We start from the raw sequence: 22,326 nt of genomic DNA, 5'->3' as shown, positions 1-22,326 counted from the left end.
CTATGGCATTTGAGTGAACCGCCTCGATTTGTGGTATCTGCTTGTAACTGGAAAAGTGCCTGCCTGTTGTCATGGATGAGGATACTCTGCTCTTTCTTAAATGCTACTAACTCAATTTCATGTGGTAGAATTGAGGAGTTTGGCTAGTATAATCATGGAATTGATAGGGTTGGAAAGGACCTCAAAGATCATCTAGCATAGTAGCTGGAGAGAGTGGCTACCACCTTCAACTGTGAGGGAGGTTTTCTGATAGCTACACATACAGCATATTCCTGTTTTGAGGAGATATCTTTTATTTCTACTATTCATCAAAAGCTGCTGGTCACCAGGCAGAGAACAGAAATTCTTTTTGTGCTTAAAGCTGAAGAAAGAACTGTTACTGGAGCTGTCACTATTATGAACAGTTTTAAGGCAGGAAACTGCTTTACCAGAGAGATGTTCAGTGAGGTATGGTACATGCAAATGGAAAGAAAATGAAATTATTGTCATTTAAAATGAACACGGGAGAAAGATGTTGGGAGTTAGCTACTAAGGACTGCTCATCCATGAACTCTTGTGTATAATAAAGTGTCAGTATTGCAACATAAGCATGGAAGAAGATTAAAGTTCAAAATGAGTGACTAAATAATTTTATTCACTTGCTTTTGTGTTTGTTTTTCTTCCAAGCCTTTGTATGGGTTACTTCAGGCAAAGCTGCAACTCATCACACATGCATATTTTGAAGAAAAAGACTTCTCACAAATTTCAATTCTAAAGGTAACTTTCCAGTAAAATCCACACAGAACAGCTTTCAGTGTATGGTCACAAACTTTAGTATTGTAACTTAATGCTCAAATATTCCTTTTGCATAAGTCATTCAGTTATTCTGCTCCAGTAATACTTTAACATGAACTAAATGTACTACCCTAATCTGACAGAGAGTCAACTTTCTGATTGTTATGAGATACAAGTGTGGTTATCAACCTGTATCTCTGTTGATTCCATTAGTAAAACTTTGCTTTCTTTCTGGAATAAGCCATTGAAGTCCTTAAATAAGTGAATTTTATTTATTCTGGATTTTGTGTGACAATATGCCATTAACACCTTTTTTTTTGGCCTTTGTTCTAACTTTTACAGGAACTTTATGATCATATGAATAGTTCCTTGGGCAATACTTCGTTAGAAGGGTCACAAGTTTATCTTGGTAAGTGATTTGTTTTGTACAAAGCAGCAGAGATGATGTTGCACTAAACAACACATGCCTCTCCTGAGCTGATTTGTTGATGTGCATTAAGAGGTTAAGCACCCAAGGTCTACATTTCTCTATTAATGGATTTAAATAAATGTAAAATGTAGTGTTGCTTTCATGATAGGAGTCAGTTGCAGGTTGAAAGCCATATTACTCTTTGACCTAACAGTCTGACTAGCAGCTGTTTATGTGCTTTTGGTAAACAATACCTTAAGCACCCCACACCATCAAATTGTTCAAATTTGCATGTTATTACCTGTTATTTAGGATATCTGACCACCAAGTTCTGACTCTTCCCTGTGCTTTCTGAATGCACAGTGTAGTATTTACCTCAGTAGTTCCCTAATGCTGTGTGGCAGCCAAGCGGTGTTAACTCAGAGCATAACTACTTGTTGTTCTTGTCTCTATTGCTGATGAATTCTTGCTCCTGCTTAAAAAAAAATCAAAATAATTCTGTATGAATTCTGCTATTGAAATAACCAGGTTCACACAGACTCCATAATGGGTATCTCCCACATGCTGAAAAATGGTGACAAGAAGTAAATTAGTGTCCCTATCAGCTGTTGAATTGTTAATAATTGCTCTCTTTTTGGTGTCTCAGGTCTGTCTCCTCGGGATCTTGTTCTCCATTTTAGACACAAGGTAGGTATTCTCTACTAGATATTTAAAGGACTGTACTATTTAGAAATAGAAATATAATAGAAAAATGAACATATCTAGACATACCTGAGCTAGGAGTAAGAAGACTGTTTCCTACGTACTGGTATTTACACAGCCTCCTGGTTTTTCCCTGCAATTTCGCCTGCATAACTTCAGTGAAAGCATGTTCCAGACTAAGGAGTTTTGTTGGTCTGAGGGATTCCTGGAGATTTCTAGGTTTGTGTGACATTTTTTAGTCCTGTCCCAAAGTGCAAATGTTATCTCATTTGTGCTCTGGTTTCTATTTCCTGTTTCTCTTTTGATGAATGATAAAACGACTATTGCTAAAGTCTGTGCAGACACAACATGGAGCATTTTTCCCTGACATTTTTTAGTCCTGTCCCAAAATGCAAATGCTATCTCATTTGTGGTCTGGTTTCTATTTCCTGTTTCTCTTTTGATGAATGTGATAAAACGACTGTTGCTAAAGTCTGTGCAGACACAACGTGGAGCATTTTTCCTGTGTTTTGTAAATTTTGTAGCTTCTGCTGTCACAGAACCTGAGGGGACTTGGACCTGTCCTCTTTTTCCTAATTTCTGTTGAAATTGAGTATATGTGCTATAGCTAAAATACAAGTAGCATTTATAATTTTTTATTAACTGAGATATATCAAGGAAACAACTTTGAGAATCTGAATTTCATGGTGTATTTGCACCTGCTCAGTAGATTTTTGGGGTAGAACTAATTTTTGTTTAACTTCAGATGTCTGCCAATCGTACCCCAGACACATGTGTGTTTTTCCTTGAGTGTAGACAGTCTGGACAGCCACTTCTGATCTAGATGCCTAAAATTAGGTGAGGTGAATATTCTTCTTGGTTTTTTGCTGGATTTTTTTGAGTAATTCTGTGGAGGAAGTCTTTTATATTTATGTAGTTTACTGTTTTTAAAATGATGGAATTGCGCAATGTGTTCTTTCTGCTAAGCTGTGTACGATTCAAATTACCCAGTTCTTTTTTTGTGGAGGTTTTGATTGTTTTTTGGGTGTTTTTATTCATCTCATGCTATTTTAAAATGTGTGCTCAGGTGGAGAAAGGGTATTGGAACACTGGTTTTCACTGGTCAGATGCATTTGGTCATTTAATTATTATGCAGTGATTAACAAAAAACCTTGAACAAGAGGTTATGCTTGCACATTATTTTTGAAAAATGGCACTGGTTCACTCACCATTTTTTTCTTTTTGTTTTTTTTTTCAGGTCTTGATCCTTTTTAAATTGATTCTTCTAGAGAAAAAGGTAATGTTATGTAAGCTGAGGCAGGTAGTTTAAATAGAAAACATATTTAACATACTTAAAACTTAGCTGTTAAATATTTTTCATCTGTAAAATAGAAGCATCTGAAGTCATATCAACAACTTTATTTCAATATATAAATTGGGTTATTAGGTTTAAAGCAACTGCTGTGTGTTGACCTATCCATTTGCCTTCACTTCTATCCTGTCCACACTTTGTTTCTTTAATTGCTATCGCAGCCAAAGTAAAATGTGATGAAATGTGACCAGAGAAATGTAAAATATTATAAAATATAGAATGGGATACACACCATGCAGATAGGTACCTGTGTGGAGGAAGTGATAGGAAATGTGGGTACCTAAAAAGGCACAGCTTTACAGAGATTCAGTAAGTAGAACTTCTGGTTCAGGCTTTAAATAGACAGACCAAAAGAAATGAGTGCTAGAAGTGTCCTTCAAACCTGAATTCCATGGACACCTGCAGGAGACAATGGAGAGCTGTATCCGTTAGGTCAGGCTGAACTCAGATCATAAATTGGTAATAACTGCTGAATTCTAGGATCAGTGCTTGCTTTGGGCTCTCTTACTGCCTCAGAAGCAATGCTGTTTTAGTAATTTAAGTGTAATATGCAAAATGTGAAAGTAGGACTTCTGTTTTCTTCTGTGTTCATATTAATGCCCTGGAGCAAGAACTTAGAGTGGAATGACTGTATCAGCTGCCAGACATATTTATGCAGGGATTTTGTTTTGTTTTGGTTTAAAAATGTTATTTAAAGCTTTGTTTTAGTTTCCCAAATGCTACTTTTTCTTCAGTGAACCTGCTGTATTAAAACCCAACTTTTTCAGAGTGCTGGGAAGGCATGTTAGAATTTCCTGTTAGCTGCAGCTGGAAAGTCTGTAGGATTTAATCTATAAGTTATCAGAACAGTTGTGGAGATGTTTATTTAAGTCTGTGTCTGAGACCTAGATATCTTTCATGAGGCAGTAAATATGCTATTCTGTTTTAAAATAGATGTAACAACTTCTCCAAAGCTTTTGCATTTGTCGCTTAATTCTGTAAGTCAGATATACCTTGACAGTTCTCTGTATTTATTGATGAGAATAAATGCAGTTTCTGCATTAAGGAGGCATATGCTGAAGATGACTATATTAAAGGCTATGCAAATGGTACACTTGAGAAAATACAATTATGGCACAGTAGGGGTCACCAGATCAGTTCAGCATTTGGACAAGTACAAAGAAAATACTTCACTGAGCTACAGTTCTTTTGTGAAACTGCTCAAACCACAAGACGCAAATGCACAGGAAGAGAGGAGAGAGAAATTTCCCAAGTGTGTTCACATTACTCAAACATACAAAGTTGTTTTGAAAGTAACTGAATGCTTATGGAACAAACCTGCAGGTTGCTTTGTGTCTGGTTTTCCCTAAGCTCTGACAGGAAGACAACACTTGCAGTTTCAAAAGAAAGGTTTGGTTTTCAGGCACTGCCTGTTTTCTGGCAAATGTTATGGTTTCAGAATAACTGTGGGAATCTGTATGTTCAAAGACTTTAAATATAATATGCAAGAAGCCACCGTAATGCCAATTTTCCTTGATCTGGAAAATGCCACGGACTAATTTCCTTTAATCTGTAGCAATTTGGTTGATGTTTTTCCACAGGCTAAAAGAATTTTTTTCACCTCTCAGTGGTTATTAGGCTGGAAGACTATTTCCAGATGGTGATAATTTCAATTTCTGTGGCCAGGACCACCCAGTTTGCTGATGTAAATGCTGTGGGCTGTGTAGTGGGGTTGGGAGGGGTGAGGAACTGTGCATCCTGATAGAAAGATGGCAGAGGGACCTGAGGAAACAAATATACAAAAGTATTTGCTTTAAGTAATGGCTGTACCCAAACAAAAACCTAGACTGGAATAGATTTCTTTAAAACAAGGTGCTTCTTTATAAGGTTAATTATTTCTGTAGCCTTAAAAATAAGCTTGACTAAGAATGCATGGTGTCTGAGAATCTAAACCTGTGGGAGTATCACAGGGTTTCTGTTGCAGTTCATTGCTATTATATCATGCATTTTTCATGCATACATTATAAAGCAACATCTTCAAAGTTAGATATTTTTATTCCCATTGGAGTCAACCAAAACTCTTTACACAGATGAGCTGCTTGTTCATCTCTTTGTGCTTTTTCAGTGGTTTTTGCAGTTTGAATTCACTTATCTTGCACAATTTATTTGTAGTGTGTTTAGGATAATACACAGAATCTGTCTTCAGCTGTGGTACCATTAAATATCATTTGGCCTGTGTTAAGGCTGTGTAGGTCCTTCTTTGTCCCATCAGTTCACTAGCTTGGAGACTGGCAAACACTAGTGGAACATGAGCTATTATTCATCAGTCTCTTCTGAAGTGTCTTTCTTACAGCGGAAGTCTCTTATTAAGACTAAGTCCACAAACTTGCACTTGTAATTACATCATACACCTGTTAAACTGGACTGCACAGTTATAAAGTTAGGTCCTTCAGTATTCCTTTGATTCCTTGTAATGCTCATGGATGGTGTTTTACTGGTATTGTGCTGATTAAGGATATAAAAATGGCATTTTTAGACAAGTTTACTTTTGTAGGGATTTTTTGGCGTTGGGTTATTTTAGTTTGGATTTGTTATTTGGGTGGGTTTTGTTTTTTTTTTCTTTTCCCCCCCTTTTTCCCTGAAGGCCTATTTTGAAGAAATTCCAGTAGTAATATTCAGTCTGGCTTCTTTTTCTTCTCTCATTGCTAGCCTTTGACACCCCCTTTTGAATTCCTAACTAATTTACTAATTTCAGTCTCTCTGATTTAATTGAGGAGATTCTGTTTTCCCATGTTATGCCTTAAGTGCTTTACCAAAGTTAGTGTCAGTCATGTCTTCTGTTTCCAAAAAATTTTTTTTGTTATATATGAATATTACTGTAATAAATGCATGCAGCATTTATCCTCTTTTTAGTTTATCTACATATCCTTAATATAACTCCTTAAAAGAAATGTTTTTGCATAGGTTTGTATCAGTGTTCTGGAATGGAGATTATTTGGCCTCTTTGATTTCTAACAGAGAATTTAATGTGCTACAAATGAGCAAGAATTTATGCAGCATGCCAGGAACAGCTTTTTTCTGTCAGTTCTTCAATAACTGGATCAATTTGGAAAAAATCTTAAAAACCAGTAGAAAAACGTCAATAACTGAGAAGTGTGTTACAAACATGTGTGTGTCTATATACACGTATATATAACATATGTTACAAATATTATATAAGGATTCTGTAGACATATCTAAATGTTTACTTTGAAGTGTTGTAGGAAGTTTTGTTAGTAAGTAGACTTTCTAATATAACATAAAAGCAGTGCCTTGAATAGTTTGCATGTGCAGTTTGTCATGCATAAGTATAATGTCATTTTTCTCGTTCTCCCCTCCCTAATTCCCCTTGCCTGTCTTGCATTCTCTCTTCCTCCCATTACCCTCCCTTCTGCCACCAGGTGCTGTTTTATATTTCTCCTGTAAATAGATTGGTGGGAGCTCTGATGACTGTCTTGTCACTCTTTCCTGGTAAGAAAAGAAATTTGAACTTCTTTTTGTATGTATGGTGATAACTGAGACAGGTTGTGCTGTCACGTGGAAATCAACTCATATGATAATAAAGTTAGGTTGATATGGTGCCTGAAAAATGGGTGACTTGTGTGCATGTCCATGTACTATGCACACACCTCCTAACACTTACTACTTGCACTTTATGGGTTATTTCTCGTGCTTAATTGGAGCTACTGGATCTTCTGTATTTCCTGTAGGTAACATAGATGGGACCCCTGAATAAGTAACACATTCCTGTTGAGTTCCTTAAAGCCCCAAAATATAAACTTTTCCTTCCACATGTGCTCTTAAAAAACAAACAAACATAACCCCTAACCTTGCTAATCCTTAGCTTCTAACCAGTCTTCTTAAAGCAAAATGTTAGGGCAGATTCTTTAGGAGAGAAAGTGTAGGGTTTGGGTTGTTTAACACACCCTTCCCTCCCCAAAGTTGTGTTTTAAATTATATTATTTCCTCTATGTACACAAAAGCAGGGGATTTTTTCCCCATAAAAATCACTTAAATTTTGATTGAAATGCTGATATTCGTGTGTGCTGTTCTTCCCAGGTATGATTGAACATGGTCTTAGTGACTGCTCACAGTACAGACCGAGAAAGAGCATATCAGAGGATGCTGGCTCGCAGGAAAATCCACCACAGTTAGATGACTATGTTTCTGTGTCTGCTGCTGATGCTGCAAATGCAAATTTAGGAATGGGAAAGGGAGACAGGAAGATGGCAGGAGATAATTCACTGGAAGATCAAAAAGCAAATGTGCCTTTCTCCCAGGCCGAGAAGACTTGCAATGGAGCTCAGTCCTCCAATGGTACTGTGCAGCGCTTGAAAGTTCCTTCCCGAGCTTCTCCAGCATCCTCAGAAAGTGACTGGGAGACCCTGGATCCCAGCATTTTGGAGGAGTCTAATTTGAAAGAAGGAGAACGTGAGAATGCAGCGTCAGAACAGGCGGGAAATGTTCGGAGCAAAGCTGTGAGCTCTGAGGGCCTTCCCATCACTGTGCAGCCCCAGGCAAACACGGGGCACACGGTGCTTGTTCAAGGCCTGGTGTCTGGGTTGGAGGAGGACCAGTATGGGATGCCACTGGCTATTTTTACAAAGGTAAGAATGTTCTTGGTGGTACCCGGTAACTCAGAAAGACTTCTTTGTTTCCAGAAGTGGCTAATAATTTTTCTTACTGAACTCCAGGTGGACAGTAGGGTTCTCCAAAACATGTTAGTGCGGTCACTCCCAGGCAGCTGGAAAGGCCTGAGAGGGCCTTGCTTGCATATCTGCATCCCACTTTCATACCTTTAATACCATTTCCAATTCTTTTAAAATTTTACATGGTGGTAACCTGCATCTCCCTTGTGGTTAATAAATTATAAGTAGCAGAAACTACAGTTTTCTTTGAGGAATTGGCTAATAATTTTTCTTACTGAACTCCAGGTAGACAGTAGGATTCTCCAAAAAATCTTAGTGTGGTCACTCCCAGGCAGGTGGAAAGGCCTGAGAGGGCCTTGCTTGCATATTTGCATCCCACTTTCATACCTTTACTTTAATACCATTTCCAATTCTTTTAAAATTTTACATGGTGGTAATCTGCATCTCCATTGTGGTTAATAAATTATAAGTAGCAGAATCTACAGTTTTCTTTTACTCTGAGGAACTGGTGATCTAGCCTATATAGGGCAATATCAGAGTACTTCAGAAGCTTTTAGATATCTTAATCTAAACAAAGATTCTGGGAACTCTACCTTTGCTGACACCTGTTTCCCTGTTTTCATTTATATCTATATATGTATTTTTAAATGCATATGTGTATATATGCACAAAAAGTGTATTTAAATACATATATACACACATAAAAATATATATAAGATGAAATTTCACCCTCCTGCTTCCTGTGTTATCCTGTGATAACTCTCTTTATGTTTGTCTCTGTCTCTTTCTCTGTGCATGGAGCTGCTGAATTTTAAGCTTGCACTGATACCTAACTGAACTGGTATTCCAGAATCTCTAAGGACTCTGACAGACATAGTCAGATAACAAGCAATAGTTAAATATTTCTCTGTGCATGGAGCTGCTGAATTTTAAGCTTGCACTGATACCTAACTGAACTCCAGGTATTCCAGAATCTCTAAGGACACTGACAGACATAGTCAGATAACAAGCAATAGGTCTGGTAAATAGGGCTGGTTAGTAGAGCTAGTTTGCCTTAAAAACTTGCTGGTTAGTAGAGCTAGTTTGCCTTAAAAACTTGCTGGTTAGTAGAGCTAGTTTGCCTTAAAAACTTGCTGGTTAGTAGAGCTAGTTTCCCTTAAAAACCAGGTAAAATGCATCCCTTTTAAAGAAACTGCTATCAATAAAAGAAGCTATATAGTACAATTAATTGTGTTGTTTTTAATGCAATAAACTCTTAAATGAACATTTGCCCATAGAAGATTCATATTTACTTCCTCGAGGTGCTGATGTTCAAAGTGTTTTTTCTTCATTTGCAGGGGTTTATTTGCATCTCTTTGCAGAATATTGTATTTTATGATTGTGTTTAAGTTTCTCACTGTAGCTTTCATTGGAAATAGTACACGGTGTAGGTCCAAGTGAGCAGCTCAAATGTCATTGTCCTGTATTGCCTCATGTCACCATCAGAAATGCTGTTTCAACAAAGATCTGCATTTGATGTTTGTCCTTATGATCTGTCTAATGTGAACTATAGCCTGTAAGTTGCATTTAATCTAGTTCTTTGAAAATACTAGATGGAAAGCAAGAATAAAATAATTGATAAAGGGACTTCCAAGTGCAAACTTTTGTTTGTTGCTGTGCTCATCAAATGGAAAAGAATTTTAAGGAAGCTGACAGTTTCTACATGTTTGCCTTTTGTTCCACAAAGGCACTTTTCACTTGAGTTCAACCAGTGTAATTAAAGCAGAAAGGGCTTTGCATGTCTGAATTAGCAGAAAAATCTGATTCAAAGTCACCGTTTTAACCACTTACTGGAAAGTTTACATCTCATTTAGAGCTCTTAACACAGGGTTGTTTTATGCCATGCCATGGAAAGACTAATAAATCTGACAAATTTGAATGGGAGGAGGTTTTGCCAGGTGGCATAATACATTATCCAGGTACACCTGAGCATAAGGAAAAATAGCTTGTGGTACTTGTTTCTTTAGGACCAGTTCTGTAAGACCTAATAGTCATTTCATCTGCACTCTTTTAAAAAAGAATGGAACACGTTCATGAAAATAAAAGTTGTACTTACAGATGTGGATTTGTAAACTGACATTTGATACTTTAAATAGTGAAAGATTTCCCCGACTTTGCTACTTTAGTATGCAGTAATTAAACCTTCCTCTTCCTGCTTCTTAAGCTGTATTTTTTGAAAACTATCCATCTTAGGTTTGTGATTCCTTTCAAAGCACTGTTGTTCTTTTGACACAGGCTGTTTGTTTTCAGCTGATAAGGGCTTGTCATCTCTAAGGCTGTCCCTGTGTCTAATACAACAAAAGGCAGTAGTTATGCTCCTTTCTTCCATATGTTTCCAATTACCATGTAGTGGGTGATAAAAGTGTGTGTGCTCTTTGTTTTTGTCCAGTGTGCCATTAGCTGTAGTGAATAAATTTACTTTGGGCGTAATGCAGTTGAACAGCTGGAATAAGATGTCAGAGGTATGCTGATCCTATGTTTAAAAAGAAATTTACCTACATCTGCCTCTCAGTAATCCCTCAATGACTAACTCAAAGCCTTTTTTCAAAATTTTTTTTTAATTGGAGTGAAGGATACTAGATTAATTTACAACACTGAAGTGGCTCAAAGCACAGTGTATTACTTTCTGTCCTCTCCTTCTTAAAGCAGGCTTGCATATACTTATCAAAAATTGATTGCTATCTCTGGTGTCTGGAAATCCCCACCCACAAAATGTGGATAGCTGTCTGTAGCTTTCCTGCACTATGTGCCTCACAACTACCAGAAGACATCATGTGCACAACTGGAGAGATGAATCCTTATTTCCATTGGCTTCTTGTCTCTGAAGTGACCTGAGGCCTCATTCTTGTTGCTTAATATTGCTCTTATATTGCTTATTCTGTTGCCTTACAAACACATTAAATTCTCGTCCTTTGCTTTGGATTTCAGTTTCAGTCCTGAGACTGAAAGGCAACACAATCTCTTAAAAAATTTAATTTGCATGGAATCTGGTGGCTTCGCTTCACAAATGTCACAACAGGCGATTGTGGCTGAGACTCTAATAACCAGGGTTCATTCTGGGTGAAATATGCTGGCTTTTATTAGGAAAACCTCTGAATCCAGGCACTTTAGTTCATGTTATTTCTCTGAACGTCTCTGTTGCTCCAGGGGTACCTCTGTTTGCCGTACATGGCGCTGCAGCAGCATCATCTCCTGTCGGATGTGACGGTGCGCGGCTTTGTGGCGGGAGCTACCAATATCCTGTTCCGTCAGCAGAAGCACCTGAGCGATGCAATTGTGGAAGTATGGATCTTTACATTTGGGCTGGGGGGAGAGATGGGTGGAGCTGAGGGTCTGTTTTAAAATGTAGCTTTGCAGTTTCACATGCATGCCTGAATTTTGAATTCCTTCCATATGAAATAAATTCTCGGCTGCAGAAATTTGTTAAATTTCTATGACTTGAGCAGACAGGATTAGATAGGCTGTGCAAAACGATTGTCCTTGTTTTTATATGTATCTGATATTAGCATTTGCAAGGCACTTCTTAAATTTTTTTTGTGTTGGTGATGTAATTTCATTTTTCATATCATGGGCTTTTTCATGGTTTTTTAGTGAGGTCTTCAAAAATAAGTGCTTGCAAGTGAGAATCAGTGCAGGTACTGATTTGACTTCCATCTGATTGAATCAATAGGGTAAAAACACAGTATCTAAAACACCCACTGTGTCACTTCTAGCAGACAGACACAACTATATAATCAGAATCTGGTAGCCTAAGATGATTCCATATAGGTCATCACCTTAATAAATAGAGGTGATAATCAAAGAGCACCATACTTCTCCTGCCAAACTTTCTGCCAAATCCTGTCAAATAAGCAGCATTCACTGTGTGCCAGGGAAATGATCGAATTCTGGATAATTCAGAGCAGTTTCTGAGAACAGTTAGTTCATTGTTGCTTTGGCCATTTGTTTTTTCTTGGTATTTTGGGGAAATGAGGGTTAAGATTTAGGTAGCAATATGTAGTAGTGTAAGTTTGTATAAGCAGTTTTATTTAGATAAATGTTTACTCTTGGAATTATTTCAAACAGATAGAAGATGCTCAGGTGCAAATCCACGATCCAGAGCTCCGTAAGATCCTGAACCCAACAACTGCTGACCTGAGATTTTCAGATTACTTGGTGAAGCATGTAACTGAGAACAGAGATGATGTGTTCCTTGATGGCACTGGATGGGAAGGAGGAGATGAGTGGATCAGGGCTCAGTTCAGTGCTTATCTTCATGCACTGCTTGCTGCTGTGCTGCAACCAGGTAGAACAGATACCTTGTCTAGGGATGGAGATGAGGGTGGGCATGGCAAGCATTTGCTCTGTTGCTGCTGATGTGTGGATCTCCCGCTGCCTAAAGTTTCATTTTAAGCTGCTTTTTCAGTTGTCTTTGGCTGTCCTTGTTATTTCTTGACAAGCTTGTTATTAATCCTTAATTCACAGTCTTACAGACACTTTCTTATTAGAATGTCTTCTCCGTGATTTAATTAAATTTTCCTCATAAGTAGAAGTACCTGAAACCTGTATCTGATGAGACTTACAAATCTGAGTATTGCAACCTGAAGTTAATTTTGGGGAACTACTTGGATTCAAGGAGACATGAAGTTAAGCATCTGTCTTCAGGAAGTTTTGCTAGACTGTTCCAGCTCTTTTCCCTTCTTGCTATGGTCCTAATTAGGGATTCACATATGTGAAAAGTATCATCTGCAGGGTTTATAAGCTTTTGTTTCCCAGAGCTCAAAATTATTTGCTTTATCTCAGAAAGAATTCTCTATGTCCCAACCTTTTGTGTCACTATAAATAAAGGAATCAGCGTTTTTTATTTGTGGAAAATGTTTAGTTTGCCCTGCAAACTAACTCACCCTGTTAACTTCATTCTCATAGTGATTTTTCTCTATTCACACCAATTAAATTCAGATTTTGTTTTGTGGTATATATGAGAGAACATAGGATTGAGAACCTGCTTTTAAAGCCTGGAAGATGCCAAGTTCTTGGTCTGACAAAATTAATATTTTAAAAGGATTACCAGATTGATATGAAATATCAGGGTTTTTTGAAAACTCATACTACTTCACTGGCTGGCTGTTAAATTATTTCCTATACTCTTCAGTGTTTTAAAGATATTGTTATGATAAGTTCATTCCACAGTATTTCCTGCTGCAGTTTTGGAATGGATTTGGGAGTTACTAAATTCGAATGAGTAATAACAGTACAGCAAAACCCATTATGTCTGACCAAGACCAGTGCAAATTGGTTTTGTTCTTGGTTTTGCTGTGTGGTCATTCTTTTCCCTTTTCTGTCATCCCCCAGAGAAAAAGTCAATTTGCATTATTTTTTCCCAATTGAGCTCTTGGAGCTTTATAAATGAATTAAAAATGAGTAATTTTTAGCTTTTTTTTCCCCCTCTTGTCCTGGTACTGTATAATTTTGACACTTTAAAATAAAAATAAACCATTTTTGAAGTACCCATGTTTTAGTATTGGAGTTTTAATTGTTATGGACTCGATAAGAGCCTGGAAAATGAATTTTTTTCTTACAAGAAAAAAAGTAATTTGTCTTGTAATTATTTAATCTGTAATGAATTTCTTCAAATTCTCTTTATTTTAATTTACCAGACAATGAAAAGATTTTGTCAGACTTTGGAACAGGATTTGTAACAGCCTGGAAAAATACCCACAACTACAGAGTATGGAATAGTAACAAGCATCCAGCTCTTGCAGAGGTAAATTCTAGGTAAGGAAACTTTGTAGTATTTACTCTAATTCTGTGTAGTAGTTTTGTGAAGAAAAACGTATCCAGAGTCTGGAGAAGTGAAACTCGTTCAAGTTGATTGTCAGCTGTCCCCAGCTACAGAAAGTTTGTCATTCCTCAGGAATTGTCCTCAGATGGTTCTGCTTTGTGTTAATTGCTTCGAGGTGTGCAGGGAGTAGCTGTGTCCAAGGTTGTCACTGGTGGGATAGAGGGAGCTGCCTGTTCCATGTGTATTTTCACTGAGATTTGGCAGTGCCAGGCTTGGTACCACTGTTGGCTGTGCATGTGTTCTGTTTAGTGTGGGTTATTTCTCTGCTGCAGGGAGTTTTGTTTGCTTTTACTTTGTCAGTTGCTGTAGTGTAAAAAAGGTTTTTCCTTAGACCTACAAAGCTCTTTTGGTCTATTTAAGGGATGTTTTCTATTTGCCATGTGCTGTTGGAATGAGATGCTTTTGACTTAGTGTGGAAAGGTTGTTAATATCTCATCTGTAAATAGAAGTCACCTTTCAGGTAGCTCATAAGAAATCTGTCATTGAATAGTCACTGCAACCCAGACTTCTGTGAAGTGATAGAGCAGTATATCTGCAAAAATATTTTTTCAACTTTCTTTTTTTTGGTAAGTCACAGAGGGGAATAAAGCTAATAATTGCATGATACAGGTTCATAATGAAAAAGAAATTAATGTTTTCTTGGATTTTTCCTCCTCTTCTAGCCATCCGTTCCAGGGACAGTACTCTGTATCAGATGTTAAGTTAAGGTTGTCACAGTAAGTACGCAGTTCTTTGATTTGTGTTTTTTAGAAGGGTGGTCAAATATCAATAACTGCATAACTGTTGCTGTAATGAACTCAACAAGATAAGGATTCAAATTGGCCATCTTCATGAAATGATACTCAAAAGTTCTGCTGCAAAACAGCACCAATCTAAAGATGAAATATTTGCCTGAAATAAATAATAATTTTAAATAAAAGGTAAATGTGCTATTTTGTGTTGGACTTCACATAATAGAGCCTTAATTTTTTACATTGCAATTGTAAGGCTTTTGTATGTCTACTTTTAATTTGTCAGCTAAAGCTGTTAAAACTTCCATCAGTGATTTGACTTTAGGTCTCATTATTAGGAGAAAAATTCTTTCTAATTAGCTGGTTTTTAATACAGTATTGTTCTAAAACTCATAGTTCACTGTATGCATAGTGAGATGTGATTCAGTTCCTTCAATTTACAAGTTTCAAATTAGTTTTGTATAGTCTTATTGTACCAGAGTCAGCTGAACTTGAAGTTGATCTCAACTGCTGCCTTTAAAATTCAAGTCTACAACTCAGTGGTGCTTGTTTTTCCCATAGCTGTTCAGCTCTAACTGAAGCCAGAATTCAGCCTGGGGTTTATGCACCAGGCAAAATGAATGTTTTTCTCACTTAGCTCTGCTGACCATAAAACAACAGTCTCTCTCTTTTATTAATGGCTGATCTTTCTACAAAGTCGGAATTTGAAAGCTCTGAAGGTGTCTGTAACATTGGCCTGTTTTTGTCCCCTTGTTTGAAAGGGGAGTTACTAACTCTTCTGCGTAGTGTGACATCACTGTAAAAGGACCAGTAGTTCTTAGTGCACTTCCAATAGTAAGTATTTTTACAACAGTGCCTTTATTCTGCAGGTAGGACTTAGATACCAGATCCTCATCAAAATTACTTGCCTTTGCAAACTGACCTAGACCTTGTTTTGGTGTATTCTGGTTTTTTTTTTCTTTTTCCATCTACACTGAAGATTTTGAAAATGGGAAAATGGCATGATGTGTTAAATTTCACATTAATGGGTTTGCAAAGCCTGAAATGTGGACTTGAAAGTTACAATTTAAAACTAAATGAGATTATTTTCAAGTGATTGTATTTGTGCAATAGAACGGATTGCTTTTGTGCTTTTCTTTCCAAATGATGATCATGTCTGTCATTTTCTTGCATTTCTTTAACAAAACCATGAGTGTGAACTGTCCTTGATCAAAAACTTAATCTTGGACAAAGATATAAAGTAAGCTTTACCTAGAAAAAAAGGACTGATCAGTTACACTTGCTGTTCTATTTAAAGGTTATGTATTAGGGCTAAGAATTCCCAAAACTACTGAAAATATTACTTTGTAATTTTGATCATAAATGCATTTTGGTAAACATTTAGGAAATTGATTGAATATTGGAATGGGCTGCCTAGGGAGGTAGTGGAGTCACTGTCCCTGGAGGTGTTTAAGGAAGGAGACTGGATGTGGCACTCAGTGCCATGGTCTGGTTGACAGGCTGGTGTTCAGTACTGGGTTGGACTCCATGATCTCAAAGGTCTTTTCCGAGTTGATGGAGTCTGTAAGAATGAACCATTGGGTGTTTTGATTTCCTGTCCTGCTGGCAGCATCTTTTCATCCTCTGAGGAGCTTCCCTAACTGATCTCTATGCATAAGATGAATGCAGGAGTTGGGCTTGACCATATATGTGAAATATTTACATGTATGTATGTATGCTATGTAAATCTGTGTGTAATGATACATACTTTAACTAGTTTATTTGCACCTGAGAGTAGTAAGTCAGTCAACTAACAGTCTTCAGTATCTTTCTTGTTCAGTTCAGTGCAAAACAGTGAACGTGGAAAGAAGATTGGAAATGTGATGGTTTCTACCAGCCGGAATGTGGTACAAACAGGAAAAGCTGTAGGTAAGAAATCTATTTAAAATCAGTTTACATCTATCCTGGATCTTTTTTGAAGAAGCATCCTATTTTTCAGTTATATTTTGTTTTAGTCCAAGTGTATTTTATAACATGCACAAATCAGAGCAACATTTTGAAGGGTATGGCTGCTGATGGAGGCCCCATATATTGTAATAGCAGAAAGAGAAGCAGCTAGATAAAGAAATTAGTGTACATCCCTTTTCCAGTGTGGCCTGGAGGTGAGTATGGGAAGAGAGATGTTCAGGTAAGAGATTCCATGTAACCTGGTAAATACTTTGACCACCATCTGCATTTAGTTATTCTCAACTTTGATATCACTTTGACTGAAACTATCTAGAGCTGGTTGAGATCAGAAAAAGTCCTTGTGTCAGTTTCTGCAGATTTTGCAGCAGTCTGTAACTTTCTGGAAAAGCAATTGTTGCACTTGAACAAGGGCTTCACCACTGTCATCTTGCAGTGTGAGTTAATGGGAGTTCATCCATTAAGGGGTCTGATAGTTGTTTGGCAATAGCTGTGCAAAAATTGTTTAACTTTCTCTTTTATTCTGTTGGAGTCTATATTTTCTTTTTGCTGTGGTGCACTCTGGTCAGGAGTTCCTTTCAGCCCAAAGTCTACCAAGCTTTCCCAGGCAAAGGACACCATAGGCCATTTCTGCTGAGCTGCTGCTGTGTTCAAGTTCTCAGAATATTTTCCTGCACAGACTCTGTGTCAAACCCCAAGTTGGACAGCTGATTGAAAAATTTATTTATTTTTTTTAGTATATCTTTGTAGCAACTCCACAAAGATAACACTTCGCTATTGATCTTTGTTTTGTATTGCAGGTCAGTCTGTTGGAGGAGCCTTCACGAGTGCAAAATCAGCAATGTCATCGTGGTTTTCCACTTTCACACACTCAACCCAAAGCCTTGGGGACTAAACGCTGGTTTGGCAGAATGCTGCTGACTGTTTCAGGTGCAATCTTTCTCTGAGCTGTAAAAAGACCACTCCAAAATGTAGGAGTGCAGATTACCTGCCCAGGACCAAAATAAGGTATATGTTGCTTGCAAGCAGATGTGGAATATTATTATTCACTTTCCCTAGAAGTACAGAAGAATGGTGAGTGTCACCATGCAGTGGGATGGCATTTGCAGTGTATTGGTTATATTTAAAATGACTACTTCTCTTTAAAACTGAGCCTTTATAAAGACATTAGCAAATGGGGCTTGTTGCAAGCCAAATGTGTTTGACTTTAGATTTGTACATTTTCTTGGATGTTGAAGATATTTATGTAAAGTAGTTCTATTTTTCAATCCAGATAGCCAAATGTTTGTGAATTCTTGTTAGAAATGAGCAAATATAAATAATAATTCTTCTTTTAGGTTGGATTTAGAGAATCTCTGCAACCCTTAAAGGGTGGAACTTTCACACTTTTACCTGCAAATTAAAATCAACAAGGTGCAGAGTAAGACTGTGGCTGACAAGAGTTTTTTTTCCCTCTATTCCCTGTATCCATGTAGAGTTGTTTGAATTAATCTATCTCTAGCTCTCTTTGTGTCTTCAAATCTGTGTAACAGTTGCAAAATCAGTAGTTTTTTTCATGTTATGCAGTAGGCCTTCATACCTTTGGCTATGTTTTGGCTGAGTTTTTCCCCAGGACATGAATGGGATTCCAGTTGGAGAGATCTCTTCAGGGAAAGAATTACAAAGCATTTCTCCCAAGCTGGGATTGGATCATTTTGTAAGTTAGGATGCCATTACAACATTAATGTAGTTGCATATTTTCCCCAGGACATGAATGGGATTCCAGTTGGAGAGATCTCTTCAGGGAAAGAATTACAAAGCATTTCTCCCAAGCTGGGATTGGATCATAGATAGTTTTGTAAGGTAGGATGCCATTACAACATCAATGTAGTTGCATACGTATGAATATGAAGTATTAAACCCACCCAAAACTAGCACAGTAGCAAACTCTGTGAGGATTTTGTTCGGTTTTTTTTTCCCCCAGTAAAGTTATGAGGACTCTTCCAAATGAAAATCAGCTATGTGGATTTTCTGTGTCGACTCAGGGAATGTGCTGTTTGGATAATTCCTTTTTTCATAAGGAAAGTAACACTAGAATTGAGTGTAACTAAAACAGCTCAGTTAGCATCCTTGTGTGGAGAAATATAATAGTTTATTTGAAAAGATATGGCATAATGCTGTATTTCCTATATAACATGCATGTGGTGGTTTCTGTATGCAAGCATATTGCACTTCCTACATTTCTTGATTCCAAGGGAAATTATTTTCTTTTTTCCTGCAATGTGTGTGCCTCTAGATGCCTTCTGACATCCCCACATGTTGCTCTTAACATTTTCTATATTACATTATCCAGTGTTCCAATTTTTCTGTACCAAAAGGCTCTTAGTTTATTGCCTCATCAGATCTGTCAGCATTTTGCCATGTTCTTTTCTGGGGCCAAGATTTGTAGTCATGGTTATATTTCCTGTTCCTCAAATAAAATGCAGCACCTGCACAACAGATAAACAAGAAGGCTCAAATGTTTTTAGGAAATTATGTTTTAATTCCTTCTATGCATTTGTAAAGTTAATAGAAAAGCCACACTTCCATCACATTGTCACTGTCCAGCAGCTTGGTTGTCAGTTTTTTTGCTTCAGTGATTTGAAAAGATGGGATCTGATTTAAAGCCTTCTTTAATTTTTTTTTCCAGGACAGACTAGATAGAATGACTGTGGAAAACCTAAAGGCAAACAGCCAGTTTGAGTAGTTTGATTTGAGAAGGGCAAAAAAGGCCCCTAAACTCTACTAATTTATTGCTTCTGACACACAAGTAAGATGTATTTATCAAACTGCAGCTATTGCTCCTGGTCTCTGTGTGTCTTTGTATCTCTCATCAAACTTCTGATGCTCTTTTCTATTTTATTCCACTACTCTGTAATAGACATTTTTATCTTTTTAAAGACTAGGTATTATTTATATGCAGTGAATTAAGACTAGAGCTGTTTATTCATGGTGTGTCTAGAGCTTTCTGAATCAGCATGCAGATAAGAAAATAACCCAAAACAAACACTTGCTTTTGTGAAATGACTAACATATTATCTGCACTCTGGGATTTAAGTGGTCACAGTCCATGTTCTAATGAAGACTGAAGAAAGGTACATAAAGGATTTAATCACCTATAAAATTAACTCCAGCAACTTAAGGCATACCTAGGTAGGTTTAGGCTTAGGAGCTCACAATGGTGAGTTCCAGAAGCCAGGCAAGTGGTTGGTATTTATGTGTACAAGCTGTAGAAGCAGGACCTGCAAGGATCCCTTTTCAATATCCTTGTCTTTGTTACCTCCTCACCTGAGTTTTCTCTGTTGAATTTTCAAATCCTCCAAATTTATATAGCAAATTTATTAGCTCTCTGCATTCCCCTTATTCCCACAGGTTCCCTCGCTGGGCTTAGGAGTATTAGAAAGCTGACCTTTGTTTGTTTTCTGGTGGATTAATTGAGGAAAGACAGAAGGAGGTGCCCTCATTGGCTGCTTGTTGCTTTGTAACATGGTTCTGTTGTGATACTTCACAATTTTTCTCTTATGGGCAAGAAGACCAGACAGATCTTTCTCTGCAGCCTTTTTCTCACTGTCCCAGCTGTCTTTGTTGTGGAACCAAACATACAACCTGATTAAGAGTATTTTCATTTCCTTATAAATGACAGAATAAAAAACTTTTCAGTCTTTTTAAGAACTGACACCCTGCTAGCAAGTTGGACTTGGATTTAAACTCAGATTTCAAAAGTGATTAAGACTCAGTGAGTGGGTGGAGATGAAGTGATCTTCATAATTAGTTGTCTTCATTAACATCTACGTTTGCTTTCCAGCATTTGCTTAAGCTTACTTTTGGGCTGTAGGAAGGCATGCAGCCACTGCGGTTCATCTAAGCTCATGTAGTTCTCTTCTTAACTTAGTGCTTGTAACCTCTTTAGTTAAATCCAATGCAAATGCTAGTTATTTTCCTCTCCTCTGCTTTAATATTTCCAGTGCAACCCTTACTAATTATTCAGAAAGGTTTAGGCAGTCGACTTCCATTTCAAAAGGCCTGACATCTATTTCTGCACTGTAAGGAACAAAGGGTCCTCAGTGAATTGGTGATAGTGCCTCTAATCAGTCAGCTGTGAAGGTATTGTTACGGCTCTGTCGTGATTTGATGGTGCAAAGGTATTTCTGGCTGTCAGCATGCAGCACACACTGGCTTGCAGGTAACACAATAGCACACCTCTCAGCTTTCTCTCATCACAGGCAACAACCTCAGCTTTTTGTATGTGCCAGCATTTGAGAAACTGCCTGGTGAGCAGAGAAATGAGATGTAAGTCATCCAAACCCCACAAGACCTAAGTGTTGCTGACCTTTTATTTCATTTGACTGAAGTGTTCAGCATCTTTCATCAGTCATTTTCATGTCATAACCTTAATTCCTGTACACATCTCACACCAGTTTCCCAAAATGCCACAATTTAATTAGAATTCTTAGGTCAGTGTTCTGGTACATTGCACTTGTTTGACTTTGTACTTCTGTTTTAAGCACCTTTGTAATTAAATATAATATTTTGCCTAAACAAGCTTCTGATTTCCATACAAATTATTACGAAGCAGAGAAACTAATGTGGCAGTATTTAATTGTAAAAGTGAAGGTGTGAATGCAGTTTTTAAACATAGGAGCTACTGCTTGATAATTGAACATACAAGTAATGTATTTGATTTTTCCTGTGCTGCTTGAAAAATAAAATACATCCAGCCTGTTTAAAGTTCCATCTGCTCAGAAAGCTGTATTATTTTAATAAATTAATTCCACCAGAAGACACTTGCAGGCATCTGGTTTTGATATTGGTAGCTGCTTGTAATTCACTGGCAGTGTTTTTGAAATTTGTCTTCCATTTAAACATTATGGATGCTGCTTTTTGCAAATTTAGGACAAATGGATCCTCTAGAGTGACTTTTTATTCCCTGTGGGGTGCTGCTTCTTGTGGATTGATTGAAGTCCTCAGGAGGGCACAGACCTCTCTTATATCAGTAAGAATTTCAAGTACAACTAAAATTTTGGTGTTGATTTAGCTTCAAAGTAACTTGTAGTTTCTGTGGATTGTGACATCTGGTCAAAATCAAGATGCTGTGTAAATCAATTGCTGCACATCCAGTTCTCTGCCATAGGGAGCTGTTTTAAAACTTCAGAACTTCTACTGCAGCTGTCACTGTACCTGTCTGAGAACAATTTGGTAAATGGGTTTTCCAGAAGGAGGAAACTGACTGCCTTGGGTAACGTTTAGATGTGAGTTAGACAAAGGTTATGTCTGGAGAATGGTTGCAATTCCCTAAAATTTGTTAAGGGTTTTCCGACAGTGTGCAAGTAGTTGTGCAAATACACTGAAAGATAAATTTACATTGTGCTTTTTATGCACTGCAATTTCACTTTCTTGCAGGTATTTGGTTTTCATTAAAAAGGGCAACATGGAGATTATTCATTAAAGGGAGAAACACTACATTATTGTATTATGATTAAAGATGTATGAAAAATTGCTTCCTGGTGTTTTGAGTCTTTAATGCTGTATTAGAGAAGGGACTGACTTAAAGCAGGCACAGGGCTTTACTTCTGTCATGTTCTGGTCTTGACCCCATTCTTTAACAAACATCAGAAGCAGTGTTTGGATTCATAAAAAACAGGGAAATGGATCACTTCTGTCAGTTAATAGTGACCCTTACTCAGATTACCTTATTCCCTGCAAATTGACAGAATGTGTGCATAACATCTGTACACAGGTGGCTGAATCTGTTGGGATGGAACTTGGAACTCTGGCTGTCTTGAGTCAAAATTCTTGAATCATACATTGCTCCTCTTGTAATAATACTTCAAAATCAACTGATCAAGTAAAGTGTTTTTGTGGTTTTTTTT

The 22,326-nt window shown here is 37.3% G+C and overlaps 1 protein-coding gene across 1 annotated transcript in view; it reads left to right on the top strand.

Annotated features, from left to right (window-relative positions):
- Nucleotides 1-18,171, top strand: part of AVL9 (AVL9 cell migration associated) — a 39,687-nt gene extending 21,516 nt beyond the window's left edge. The window contains exons 5-16 of the mRNA XM_039715202.1: nt 667-756; nt 1,117-1,183; nt 1,830-1,870; nt 3,123-3,161; nt 6,656-6,725; nt 7,314-7,861; nt 11,090-11,224; nt 12,008-12,227; nt 13,579-13,696; nt 14,426-14,479; nt 16,314-16,402; nt 17,239-18,171. Of these exons, the coding sequence (XP_039571136.1) occupies nt 667-756; nt 1,117-1,183; nt 1,830-1,870; nt 3,123-3,161; nt 6,656-6,725; nt 7,314-7,861; nt 11,090-11,224; nt 12,008-12,227; nt 13,579-13,696; nt 14,426-14,479; nt 16,314-16,402; nt 17,239-17,333 (1,566 nt within the window). The 3' untranslated portion in view covers nt 17,334-18,171. The remainder of the gene's footprint in view (nt 1-666; nt 757-1,116; nt 1,184-1,829; nt 1,871-3,122; nt 3,162-6,655; nt 6,726-7,313; nt 7,862-11,089; nt 11,225-12,007; nt 12,228-13,578; nt 13,697-14,425; nt 14,480-16,313; nt 16,403-17,238) is intronic.
- The last annotated feature ends 4,155 nt before the right edge of the window (nt 18,172-22,326 follow it).

The sequence above is a fragment of the Passer montanus genome, unplaced genomic scaffold (assembly GCF_014805655.1).
Source record: "Passer montanus isolate IOZ18808 unplaced genomic scaffold, ASM1480565v1 scaffold32, whole genome shotgun sequence".
In the NCBI taxonomy this organism is placed as follows: Eukaryota; Metazoa; Chordata; class Aves; order Passeriformes; family Passeridae; genus Passer; species Passer montanus.
This window is presented reverse-complemented; position numbering and strand designations above follow the sequence as displayed.